Source organism: Bos javanicus, chromosome X (assembly GCF_032452875.1).
Source record: "Bos javanicus breed banteng chromosome X, ARS-OSU_banteng_1.0, whole genome shotgun sequence".
Classification (NCBI taxonomy): Eukaryota; Metazoa; Chordata; class Mammalia; order Artiodactyla; family Bovidae; genus Bos; species Bos javanicus.
In genome coordinates this window covers 68,400,918-68,415,213 of record NC_083897.1, presented here as the reverse complement: position 1 = coordinate 68,415,213, position 14,296 = coordinate 68,400,918, and the positions used below count along the sequence as shown (strand labels likewise).

General features: G+C 34.2%; 1 protein-coding gene across 3 annotated transcripts in view; it reads right to left on the bottom strand.

Annotated features, from left to right (window-relative positions):
• CHM (CHM Rab escort protein) overlaps positions 1-14,296 on the bottom strand; it is a 249,696-nt gene that overhangs the window by 15,215 nt on the left and 220,185 nt on the right. For 2 of the 3 annotated variants that reach the window (XM_061409549.1, XM_061409550.1), the window contains 2 exons: positions 7,060-7,158; positions 357-517 (listed from right to left, as the gene is read on the bottom strand). In XM_061409549.1, the coding sequence (XP_061265533.1) occupies positions 357-517; positions 7,060-7,158 (260 nt within the window). The remainder of the gene's footprint in view (positions 1-356; positions 518-7,059; positions 7,159-14,296) is intronic. The other variant, XM_061409551.1, reaches the window with a different exon arrangement.

Here is a 14,296-nt window from a genome sequence, read left to right as displayed (position 1 = left end):
ACCACAATTTAAATTAGAAGCAATGTCTCTTTAGAATATTGGCATTATAAATTCATTTTCTGGATATGTATTTCTAAGACCTTCTATCCTTATTCCCAAAATGGAACTCATAAATATTCTCTTGTATTTCATCATTATATTCAAGACCAGGACAATATTTGATACTACATTTGAAATATATTTAATGTGGCTTTGTTATTCAGAGAGAAAATGTTTAGGAGCAAATTACAGAGAGGGTATTAAATGATAAAGATGCTTTTTTAGTCTCTTTTCCCACCTCTTAGAGGAAAAAACAATTCACTTTCCCTACCACACCAACTTCTTAATCTAAAACTGAGAAAGACCAACAGCCTTACCTGTTTGACTGCATTATCATTTCCTAAAGCACAGTCTGGGCCAGAGCAGACATAAACGTTTGATGGTAAATCATTATAAGTGTTCCTGTTGACATCTGAAGAATCTCTCATATTGAAGTAAAGACCCCATAGAAGTCTTGGCTTTTCAATTTCTTCATTTTCTAAATGTAAACATAAATTTTATGTATATCTAAAGTACAGCATACCTCTCAATTACTATAATATGTAGCCAATTACTAACAAAGTTGTAACTATACATTATAGTAAATCAGAGCTTTGTATTTCAACAAAAGTATATCTGCATATGCACACTCTAATACATGTATTTGATATTTCAAGCGATGATGGCTTTTCAACCTAAGACAAGTTAGATTTAAAAATTATTTTGATTATCAGTAAGTTACTTAGATTTAAATCCAATCACATTTCCTTAGACTTTTCTTATTTCTCATCACTAGTATCAAAGTGCTTATGATCATATTCATCTTTAAATTATGCCAGTGAAGTAAGAAGTTAACATAAACAGATTTTCTTATGTTTCACATGGATAAACCAACTTAAAATATTATAAAGTCAATACTATACCTAGGACTATGAGAAGACCAGAATAGAAAAATCTATAGACAGGGAGTAGGGAAATTCCCTGAAGGTCCAGTGGTTAAGACTTGGTGCTTTCACTGCTATGGCCGAGGTTCAATCCCCAGTTGGGGAACTAAGATCCGATAAGCGTATGACACTTAGCTAATAAAGAAAAGATATGAAGGAGATTACAGTTACCTTCAGTTGGGGAGGAACTGAGGGAAAGTACAGGTTAATGTAAAAAAAAACAGTGGAAACAGTGTCAGACTTTATTTTTTTTGGCTTCAAAATCACTGCAGATGGTGATTGCAGCCATGAAATTAAAAGACACTTACCCCTTGGAAGGAAAGTTATGACCAAGCTAGATAGCACATTCAAAAGCAGAGACATTACTTTGCCAACAAAGGTCTGTTTAGTCAACGCTATGGTTTTTCTAGTGGCCATGTACGGAAGTGAGAGTTGGACTGTGAAGAAAGCTGAATGCTGAAGAATTGATGCTTTTGAACTGTGGTGTTGGAGGAGACACTTAAGAGTCCCTTGGACTGCAAGGAGATCCAACCAGTCCATCCTAAAGGAGATCAGTCCTGGGTGTTCATTGGAAGGACTGATGTTGAAGCTGAAACTCCAATACTTTGGTCACCTGATGTGAAGAGCTGACTCATTTGAAAAGACCTTGATGCTGGGAAGGATTGAGGGCGGGAGGAGAAGGGGATGATGGAGGATGAGATGGTTGGATGGCATCACCAACTCAATGGACATGGATTTGGGTGAACTCTGGCAGTAGGTGATGGACAGGGAGGCCTGGCGTGCTGCGGTTCATGGAGTCACAAAGAGTCGGACACAACTAAGCCACTGAACTGAATTGAACAGGTTAATGGCTAAAGGGTGATGGAAATATTCTAAAATTGACTGTGGTGATGTTTGAACAACAAATTAAAAAAAAAATTGGATTTTACACCGTACATGGGTAAACTGTATGGTATGTGAATCTCAATAAAGCTGTTATTAAAAAATAGTATATATACAAGATTAAAACTTGGATATCCTCACTCACTAACACTCTGTCCTACTAGATTACAAAAGTAATGCCAACCAACAAGAAAAATACGATTAAGAGACTGTAAGTTATTTTCAGTACACATTCTCTCATTTACAGCAAGCATTTATTATATATGTTAGGCATCAGGCTAGGAGCTAGGGATACAAAGATTAAGTAGACTTAGTCCTTATTCTCTGGAATTTTCATGTTCCCTAATACAGAGCGTAGTATACAACAGATGTTCAATGAGTAATTCTTGAACTAATTTTAATTCTGTTTTCAGGTAGTATGATATGCTATAAAAAGTTATTAACTTCAATAACTAAAGCCTATTCCTTGCTTTCAAACTGTGAAATGATGCTTCCAAACCGTGGTGCTGGAGAAGACTCTTGAGAGTTCATGGACAGCAAGGAGATCAAACCAGTCAATCTTAAAGGAAATCAACCCTGAATACTCTTTGGAAGGACTGATGCTGAAGGTGAAGCTCCCATACTTTGGCCACCTGATGTGAACAAATGACTAATTGGAAAAGACCTTGATGCCATCCAAGACTGAGGGCAGAAGGAGAAGAGGGGACAGAAGATTAGATGGCTGGATGGCATCACTGACTCAATGGACATGAACTTGGGCATACTCCAGGAGATGGTAAGGGATAGGGAAGCCTGGTGTGCTGCAGTCTATGCGGTTGCGAAAAGTCATATGACTTGGTAACAGAACAGCAACATTCCTTGCTATCTTAATAATTATTTTTATGCCCCTCCTCTTTGGAAATGTTATAATTACATTTTCTTTGGTTGAAAACAGAAAACATTACTGTTAATATATTTATTGACTACAGTATTTTCTTAGCCTGAATTTGAAGAAAAACTCAAATTTTGTATAATGGTATTAATGGATGTACATGACAATTACCCAAGACCATGAGGAACTATGGGAATCATAAAGAAAATTCTAAAGGTATAATTATCTAGTTAATTAAATCTTATTTGTTAATTTATAATCAGTGTAGAAAAGTTAGCTAACTGTAGTATTCAGTTAAAAAGAATGTCCCATCCCTCAATTCAGGACAAACAGCCATTTATTATACTTAACTCAAAATATCTCCACTATAAGAATACCAAATATGTTCTTTTCCTTGTTCATCCTGAATAATCCATAATTATTAATGTGATAGGACACAGAAACTCTGGATGAAGTGATTCTCTAAGACGTCCCTTTCTAATGCCAAGATCTATGAGTCTAAGGTATCACCAGCTTTGTGTAAGCACACAATAGATGGCAAAGACTACTTACTAACAAAATTAAGGAACATAAGATACTCATATTTCACAGCAAAAACCATATGGCTCTTAGTAAGTTTATTAGTGAGTTTAGTTTCGTTAAATGTTACAGGAAGATAATTAAACATAGTGCCTATCACTTGTGAAACCAGACTCTAGGAGCATTGCAGAAAAGTGGGCTAAGGTCTGGAAGTCCCTTAATATTGCTCATTCCATTTCTAAGCATATACTAAGAGAGCTTATCTTATATTTTATGAAAGTTCCAGCTCAGAGGAGGGCCTTCACTCAATACAAGTTAGGGAAAATAAATAATCCAATCAATTTAGGAAAGAAACTTCATAGAGGTTGAAGCTTTGAAAGGAAACCATGAAGATGAAAAGTTAACATAGGCTGAAGATAAATGGTCTAGATACAAGGGAGTTATCGTGCTTTGACCTTAAAAGCCTGAAAGAAACATAATTGCTTCATCTTTCTTTGAGGCCAGCTTGAAGGCAGAGAGCTGGAAAAATAACATGCAATTGTGCAGTGCACAATTGTCAAAAAATATTAAAGCTGCCAAGGTTTGGATAGGAATACATCACTTGGCCAGAAATAGAATTGGTTTTCTGTAAAAGCTCATTTCAATTAGACTGTGCAAAGACTAAACAAGGAATAGGTAATTTAGAATAAAATCTTGCACAAATTAAACTGAGGCAAGTACAGAACAAAGTAGCCCAAAGAAAATCAACAGTGGCACACCAAATAAAAGCAACAAATAGTCTACAGTTGCTTGTCATGTTTAGGCAGAGAGTGAACTACTTTAGCAACATAGCTAACACGAGACCAAGAGAGTAGGAAACTACTATAGATACCACCTAGACTGAACACAGTAAATACAAAAGGGAATTAAGATAAGGCATTTGACTTCTCAGTCCAGCAATTCTGAATACCCTCATCTGCCACCTTTTTCAAAATGACATCTATAAAGGGAATTCCTGTTTTTAGGCAGTGCTGCTTTTTGAGATAGGAACTGACGAGATGGAATGAGGTAACACTCCACATGTTGTGCCCAATGGAGGGAAAAAGAGAAAGAAGATGGTACAAGTCATGATACTACATGGCACACATTTGAAGATACTGTACTAATGAAATTTCTGCTTCAGTTTGTATGGAAAAATCTTAATTTCCTGAGTAAAATAAGTAATACTTAGGAAAATTCTACCAGTGTTTAGAAGGATATTATGGAATCTAGGGACTTTCCAGGTGGTACTAGTGGTAAAGAATCTGCCTACCAATGCAGGAGATGCAGAAGATATGGGTTTGATGCCTGGGTTGGGAAGATACTCTGGAGAAGGAAATGCCAACCCACTCCAGTATTCTTTCCTGGAAGATTCCATGGACAGAGAAGCCAGGCGGGCTATAGTCCATTTGGTCGCAAAGAGTTAGACATGACTGCGTGACTGAGCATGCACACATGCATGGATTATTGAAGAATTATTGCACCTATGAATGGTGAGCAATCACCTCATTTTCTCACCCATAGAATCAGGTTTATTAAGCATAAAACATCTGAAATGTCCTTGCACTGTGAAGCAGGGAAGAATTTAGAGATCTCTGATGTTCTTAAAAGGGCCTGGGAAGTAGGGCTCTTGGAAGTATCAGTACAAATGCTTCTTTAAGGCATAGCATATGATAAGAGCTCTAGTTGATACCTTAAGCATGAACCAGGAAGGAGAGAGAACAGAAGGCAAGGACACTGAATTTCTCAGATACATAGGAAAAGTAGTACTGTGTTTGAGAAGAGAACATTACATTTTACAATAAATAAACTTCATTAAAGTGACTAGGCTGACTTTCACGGAAGCTCATGAAACACAAGCACTACACAGAACATAGAACTCGAATAAAAAGAAAATAAGCTTAAATAATGTTATTCTTCTGGCATGCACTTTAAGACAAAATATTTATAAAGCTCTAAAGCATAAGGTTTCATATCATTGTGAAATATAAAGATAATTAAAACATTAACAGTACAAGCCACCAGTCCATGAAAACAGGGGCTTTTGCTATAGAGAAGAATGTGCTTTAATGTATTAAAAGTTCATATTGTTCATAAAGTTCCTTCTTCCTCATTTAGGCAGGAAAATGAATTGAGTTCTCTTCTCCAGGTGACTTTGCCTCTTTGACCTGCCATGGCCCAGTGCTCACTTTATCTGGTGATTCATTTTCAATAACTCCAACAGTATTTGTTCTGACATTTTAATTAAAATATGACCACTATCTCATCCTGATGATAAAAAGGCCTATGTATCAGTGAAAACTAGCTTTTCAGTGCCTCAGTGCACCTGATGACCCCTCTGAGCACATAGTTCTTACTGAAGAATTTCACTCATGTTCTGAACCATACATCATTTCAAAATGGGATCATATTAACCATTAAGATTAATGCTTAAAAATCTAAAATGGCTAGAAGATGCTAAGGAATGAACATATAAATTTGACTTTTAAAAAAGAAAATTATATGCATTTAAAAAGTGAAGAGCAATGAGACAAGACTCAAATTTAGTGTATTATTTGAGACCACCACACAATGAAATTACAAAAAAATTATGAAAAACTTCAGAAAAAAGAAGGAATTCAGAGTTTTTATAAGCAAGGTAATTAAAGCCAAAGATAAAACTGATTTCATATTACAGTTAAGAATATTGTTGTGTACCATAACTCTGCAATCAAATTTTTAACAATAATACTAATAATTATATGAGATTTTTTAATTAAAGAAAGTAAATATGGAACAAATTAAATTCTAAACTAAAGTGAAATAAATTTTCAGGTTGCAGGATTTGATTCAGGCAGCTCAAAATGAAATTAATTATACAGATACAGCTCCTCAGAAAGGATCAGTTTGTTTTCCTATGTAAATGCCCCTTTATGCACTGTCTCTGCAAAGAAAACAAGCAAGACACACAGGAGATGAACTAAAAGGAAACACAGGAAGTAGGGAGGAAATAAATTGTTGCCTGAACATAGCATTCAAAGAAAATGAAGACATATGAATCAATGAGGAAACTGGCCAGAATTCAATTGGACATGATAATCCTATAATGAAAATCACCATCACTTCATATAAATGAATAAGATCGATTAGGCTACGTTTTGATCAATTATACATAAGATTCACTACAATTTGCTCCATTCATATCTATAAGAATTACCCTATGATGTGGGGAGAAAAGTTACAAAATTTATGGCTGGAAAGCATTTTTCCACCATGAGTAAGTAGCAAAGTGATATATATATCTTGAAAGCTAAATATCACATCACTAACATACTATGCATTAAAAGACAATTATTGGTCAGGAAGGATTCCTGCATTTGCCAATTAATAGTTTAATCTCTCAGTCAGTCGAACCAAGTTTTTTTTTTCCTTAATAAATGAAGAAAACTTTTTCTGATAAAGGAATATATGCTTGTTGTACAACATCTATAAAATAAAGAAAATTAAAAAAAATATATTACCTATAATTTCACCAAGATTGACAGATATCCTGACAGTTTTTTTCTATGCAAGTATGTACACATATAAATGTATAGTTTTGCACTTAAAATATACACTGTGTGTGAGATGTATATTTTCCTTTATCCTTACAGAAACTATCCTATTTTTAGGAAGAGAATGTGGTTAATCATCCTAGGAAAACATTCAAGTACTGGTGCTGAATATAACAGATTTCAGTTCAGGCTACAGAAACCTTTAAGACATCTCTAAGAAGAGTAAAGTGGTCATATTACCTTTACATCATGAATCACTGATTATGGTTCTTACCTATCTCCGTTTCGGTATATGGAGTAAACAATTTCTGCACAACTGGTTCTAAATCTTCTCTTGCTGTTTTAGAAGATGTACAAGTCAAATGAACCAAATCTGTTAAAAAAAAAAATATTTTGAGTTTCCTGCATATCACAAATTTCACTGTGTACTAATATTCAAGCCACTAAGCTGGTGCCATGGGGGAAGAGAATCAAGTAAGTCATGGCCCCTGCCTTTAAGAAGTTTATGATCTAGTGATGGGGGCATGTGAAAACCAAAGCAATAGGCTATGTGTGTTAACTGTATAGCGAAAATACACGTTAACTAAGAGGGAGCATATTGAGACTCATGAAGTACCAGTGGATGGTTTTGTCAAATCAGCACAGTGAAAAAGCTTAGGAAACCTGTGTTCATAGAAAGAGCTTAAGCTATTCTTAAAACATTCCCAACAAAGGTGGATAAAGGATTGCCAAGCAAAATAGTGTATAAAAAAAAAGACTAAAAGTGGACTATCTATTTACTTTTAAGAACACACTTCATATTCTTCAGACTGAAAAGACCATTTATGCAAACTTTACTGATAAGTTAAAAACAAATCATCTATTCATTATAGGGTTCTCTAAGAAAGCTTTTGGGGAATACTGTTAGCTTAGTTTAAATCATACATATACTTAAAGGTCTATAATATGGCACAAGTCAAAACAGTCTGTAATATTTTCAGGATTTCCAAATCATTTTGTTTTGCATTTACAGATTCATGAGGGCTGGACTTCAAAGAATGTCTGGGTTAGAATATCATGTACAAAAAGGCCCATCACAGAAGTGAAATACTGCAGTCTAAGGCACTTAGAATTCCTAAAGGCCTACATATTAATACATAGGGTAAAGGAAGGACAAAAGGGTCTATGTACTGAAAGGAAGAACTAAGGGGATCCCTAAATGGGAGTAATTCTTGTGGTTCTGTAAAGGGCTTAGGGCAGAAAAGAATTATGGAAGAAAAAAATACATATTAGAGAAAAGTATAAGAACTGAGACATTCCTGCTCCTAAAACCCCAATAGAGAAGTACATGTGCTTCTTTTCTAAAAGTTTATTTTAGGCTAGTAGACTTTTTTAAACCTCAGGAAGATAGTTCAAAGTTTACAACAGAAATGTAACATCAGAATAGAATTCTCTTTAAATATATCTAAGCATAGAAGGGCTTTTAATAACCATGTGAACTAAAATAAAATTTTGTAGTATTTTTTCCAGGTTTACCAACTAAAGTGATATTCTAAAGAAGTTTCTGTCTTATGTATGGCCAATAAAATACCCATTCTATTTAAGCAATGTTTTTATATGAATGTAATAACGATTCCCATTGGTTCTGGGATATTGAAGGATATATGGTACTAATTACTTCAAAAGGTAAACAACCTTCACAACAAAATTATTCCTAATGAAAATAATGAAATATTTTATTTCCTAATGAAATAAAAATTTTCAACTGTTATATAACTTTGGTGGGAAGTTTAAAGTCCCTAGATAAATTCTGAGTTAAATAGAGTATATAACTATAAAGGTAGAAATCTCTGATGTAACACTCGACAGAAATTGTCCTGTCTCTCATCTCAGTCTTCAAAATACTAACATTCACATCAAAGTTATTAATTTTCCAGTTCTTTCCTATTCAATTAATGTGTACTAGAGGAAATAAAGTATATTTAAAAAAATATCTTAATAGTAAACTACTAGTTCTATAAATCAGGATATATAAAAGAAATACACCAAGTAAATATATCCTTATGTTTCCTAACAATGTAAGAGAGTTCAGTTCATGCAATGATAGCAAAATTTTCTAGTAATAATGTCAGATTAGCATTTTGTGCTTAACAAGTTTTATTACAATTTTTAGAAGAAAAAATTAAAGACACCCATAACTTTAATGCTAATGTATATACCTTGATTCTGCTTAGATTCTACATTATTATTAAATAATTGATTTACAATTTTAAGGTATGAACAACTGTTTTTCCTTCCTGCTTCTTGTTATCTGCTCTTCCTGTTATCTATATTACTTTCTTGTTTAGGTCACTTTGAATTTACTGTTTCATTTCAAATCAGAGAGGTTGTGTTTTTGTTTCAAAATTGGCTTATTAATCTTCATACATCTCATAAGTCTTTAGTGAGAGCAAGTTTTAGAGTCAGTTTTCCTCTTCTTTGTTAAATATAACTTTCACTGAATTTCAATGGGTGTTTAACAAATATTTGTGGGTAAAGACAATTTGCTTCCCCGCCATGAGTAGACATTTGCTTCCCTGCCATGAGTGGACACTAAGTATTCAGTCTTAAGAAGACATATGTGTGCATACAAATATATGTATGCATACACATGCATAGGAAAACTTTACTAGCTTCTTGTACAAAATATGGAAAATTATTTGACCGACCAGGGTAGAAGTAAGGAAATTATTAGTGGATAATCCTTAAATTATTTAAATCTGCCTGAGAAATGCTCACAGACACTTTAAGATACTTATATGAAATTCTCAAAATAATTGAAAAGATTATCTAGAATTTACTGTACAGCAAACTTTCATATGTCAGACACTACCCTAAGCATGTCTGATGTATTATTTCATTTTACCCATGCAACAGTCAATCACTATTTTCATTTTACAGGTAAGAGTTAACAGTGGAGTTAAGCAGATCTCTCAAAGTCATGCAATTAGTAAAAGGAAGAGCTGAGGCTCAGAGCTGAAATTCAAGTCCACATGGTCTGCCTCTGGAATGCCCACTCTTAGTCACTAAATGATGCTGAGTAATTGTAATAATCTCTTGTACAAGGTGCTGCAAGTCACTTCGGGTATGTGTATAAAGATACAAGAGGACTTTTCACAAGGTAAAATAACTCCTGTGGTGCTGGAGAAGACTCTTGAGAGTCCCTTGAACTGCAAGGAGATCAAACTAGACAATCCTAAAGTCAACCCTTAACATTCATTGGAAGGACTGATGCTGAAGCTCCAATACTTTGGCTACCTGATACAAAGAGCTGACTCACTGGAAAAGACCCTGATGCTGGGAAAGACTGAAGACAGGAAGAGAAGGGGATGACAGAGGATGAGATGGCTGGATGGCATCACCGACTCAATGGACATGAGTTTGAGTAAACTCCAGGAGATGGTGAGGGACAGGTAAGCCTGGTGTGCTGCAGTCCATGGGGTTGTAAAGAGCTGTACACAACTGAGTGACTGAACAACAAAAAAAATAACTCCAAGCAAGTCATTGTCTAGATACTCAACTTCCTCTACTTCCACTTTACTAAGCAATGAATTTCAAGGAATTTAATTTGTGTTTAATCATTTATCAAAACTGTAATGTATTTATGATAGCTTGATTAATTTTATACAAATAATAATTTGAATTACTGAACCCAGAAGACAGTTTTTTTTTAATACTGAGCTTACTGCCTTAAGAAAATTTTAAAAAATCTATTTCCATTAATTATTTGAAATGAGTGATAGTGGCAATCAAATATTTCTGATACTTAAATTCCATTGTATATATTTAAAGGGGTGATGTTACTGTTTTATTATGCCACATCAACATTTGTACTGCTGGAAACTACATTCTTGGTAATTATTTGAATCTTATGAAAAATTATATAAGCCAACTTCTAAGTGTTTGAGGGGTACATGAGCAAAAAGGCTTCAAGACCTTAAGGGGTTAAAGTAATCACAAAACCATACCCAGAACATGTCATATTTCTATTAAAATTTGAATCTCTATGTAAAATGCTCCTTCCTATTCTGTGACCAATTCTAATTCCTTTCCATCAAACTAACTTGCTGAATAAATGCTAAAAATGATCACAAATTAGATCAGTGGGCCAACTGTTTTCCTAAAAGTATTATATTCATTAGTACCAATTAACAAATATAACTTAAGAGTTTGGAAGATGCAATAGAATTGGAAATGTTGCCCACTGGCATCATGTGAGATTATAATTGACTTGAAAATTGGTTTAAATCCTGAATCTACCTTTTATAAACTAAGTTCCTTTTTACTTTCATTGGCCAAATGGCTCAGTGGTAAAGAATCCACCTGCCATTGCAGGAGACAAAAGAGACTTGGGTTTGATCTCTGGGCCGGGAAGATCCTTTGGAGAAGGCAACAACAATCCACTCTAGTATTCTTGCCTGGAAAATCCCATGGACAGAGGAGCCTGGCCAGCTACAGTCCATGGGGTCACAAAAGAGTAGGACATGACTGAGCATAGCTCAGCATAGGAATAAAGGCTTAATGGCATAAAAGATGACAAAATGTGTTCTCTGTCACAAATTCCTCTTTTGGCAATATATTTACCTTTGTATTAGAATTAAATAAACTGCAACATATCCTAATAACACATGAAATTTTTCACAGCAAAGAAAATCACAAGCAAATTGAAAAGACAACCTATGGAATGGGAGAAAATATTTGAAATGATGTCACCAATAAGGGCTTAATTTCCAAAACATATGAAAAGCTCAAACAGCTCAATAAAAAAAAAAAAAAAACAATCAAAAATGGGCAGACCTAAATAAACATTTCTCCAAAGATATACAAATGGTCAACAGGCACACGAAAAAATTCTTCACGTCACTACTTAGAGAAATTGAGGATCATCTTGATATATAAGCCAAATGTTAATAACCATAAAAGGGAAAATCGACAGTAACTCGATAATGGATGACTTTTTAATGACCCATTTACACCAATGGACAGATTACCCAGACAGAAAACCAATAATGAAACACTGGCTTTAAATGACACATTAGATCAGATGGACTTAATTAATATTCTTACATCATTTCATACACAAGCAGCAGAGTACACTTCTGAAGTGCACATAGAACTTCTCCAGAATGTATCACACATTAGGTCACAAATCAAGCTGCAGTAATTTAAGAAAACTGAGACTGTATCAGCAATCTTTTCTGACCACAATATTGAGATTAGAAACAAATTACAGGGAAAGATAAACTGTAAAAAACACATACATGTGGAGACTAAACAACCAATGGATCACTGAAGAAATCAAAGAGGAAATAAAAAATACCTAGAGACAAATGACAATGAAAACACAATAATCCAAAACCTATGGGATGCAGCAAAAGCAGTTCTAAGAGTAAAGTTTACAGCAATACAATACAACCTCAGGAAACAAACAAACAAACAAAACCTCAAACAACCTAACCTTAAACCTAAAGCAACCAGAAAAATCCAAAATTAGTAGAAGGAAAGAAATCATAATGATCAGAGTAGAAATAAATGAAACAGAGACAAAGAAAATAATAGAAAAGATCAATGAAAAGTAAAAGCTGGTTCTTTGAAAATATTTTTTAAAAAATGATGAACCTCTAGCCAGACTCCTCAAGAAAAAAGGGAAAGGGCTGAAATCTATAAAACTAGAAATAAAAATGGAGAAGTTACAAAAGACACCACAGAAATACAAAGGATCATAAGAGACTACTACAAGCAACTTTGTCAATAAAATGGATAACTAGAAAAAACTGACAAGTTCTTAGAAAGGTACAATCTTCCAAGACTGAACCAAGAAGAAACAGAAAATAAGAACAGACTAACAACAAGTACTGAAATTGAAACTGTGATTTAAAAACTTCCAACAAACAAAAGTTCAGGACCAGATGGCTTCACAGGTGATTTCTATAAGATATTTAGAGAAAACTTGACTTCTATCCTTCCAAAACTCTTCCAAAAATTTTCTGAGGAAGGAAAACTCCCAAGCTCATTCTACAAGGCCACCATCACTCTGATAACAAAGTCAGACAAAGATATCAGAAAAAAAGAAAATTACAGGCCAATATCACTGATGAACACAGACATAAAATTTTCAAAAAGTACTAGGAGATCAAATCCAACAACATATTAAAAAGATCACACACCATGATGAAGTGGGCTTTATCCCAGGGGTGAAAGGATTCTTCAGTATATGCAAAATTATGTGATATACCACATCAACAAATTGAAGAATAAAAATCATATGATCATCTCAATAGATGCAGAAAAAGTTTCTGACAAAATTCAATACTCATTTATGACAAAGTCTCCATAAAGTTGGCATAGAGGGAACCTACCTCAACATAATAAGCATGATATATGACAAACCTTGGAGAAGGAAATGGCAACCTACTCCAGTATTCTTGCCTGGAGAATCCCAGGGACGGAGGAGCCTGGTGGGCTGCCATCTATGGGGTCACACACAGTTGGACACGACTGAAGCAACTTAGCAGCAGCATCAGCATGACAAACCTACAGGTAACATTATACTCAATGGTGAAAAGATGAAAGCATTTCCTCTAAGATCAGGAACAAGACAAGGATGTCAACACTCATCAATTTATTCAATGTATTTTTGGAAGTCCTAGCCATAGCAAACAAAGAAGAAAAAGAAATAAAAGAATTCAAATATAAAAAGAAGTAAAAGTGTCACTATTTTCACATGACATAATACTATACATAGAAGACCCTAAAGATGCTACCAAAAAATTATGAGAGCTCCTCAACAAATTTTGTAAAGTTGCAGGATACGAAATTAATACACAGAAATCTCCTGCATTCCTATACACTAACAATGAATGATCAGAAAGAGAAATTAAGGAAACAATCCCATTAATCACTGCAACAAAAATAATAAAATATCTAGGATTAAACCTACCTAAGGAGACAAAAGAACTGTACTCCAAAAACTATAAGAACCTGAGGAAAGAAATAAAAAAAAAAAAAAGACACAAACTGATGGAGAGATATACTATGTCCTGGACTGGATAATTAATATTGTGAAAATGACTATACCACCACAAGTAATCTACAGATTCAATGCAATCCCTATCAAACTACCAATGGCATTTTTCATAGGTCTACAACAAAAAAATTTAAATTTTTTAAGGAAACACAAATGACTCTGACTAGCTAATGCAATCTTGAGAAAGAAAAATGAAGTGGGAGGAATCCAGCTCCCTGACTTCAGACTACACTGCAAAGCTACAGTCAACAAAACAGTATGGCACTGTCACAAAAACAGAAATATAGATCAATGGAACAGCATAGAAAGCCCAGAGATAAACTTATGCACCTATGGTCAACGAATCCATGACAAAGAAAACAAGAATATACAATGGAGAAAAGACAGTCTTTTTAATAAGTAGTGCTGGAAAAACTGAATAGCTACATGTAAAAGAATGAAATAGGAACATTCTCCAACATTATAC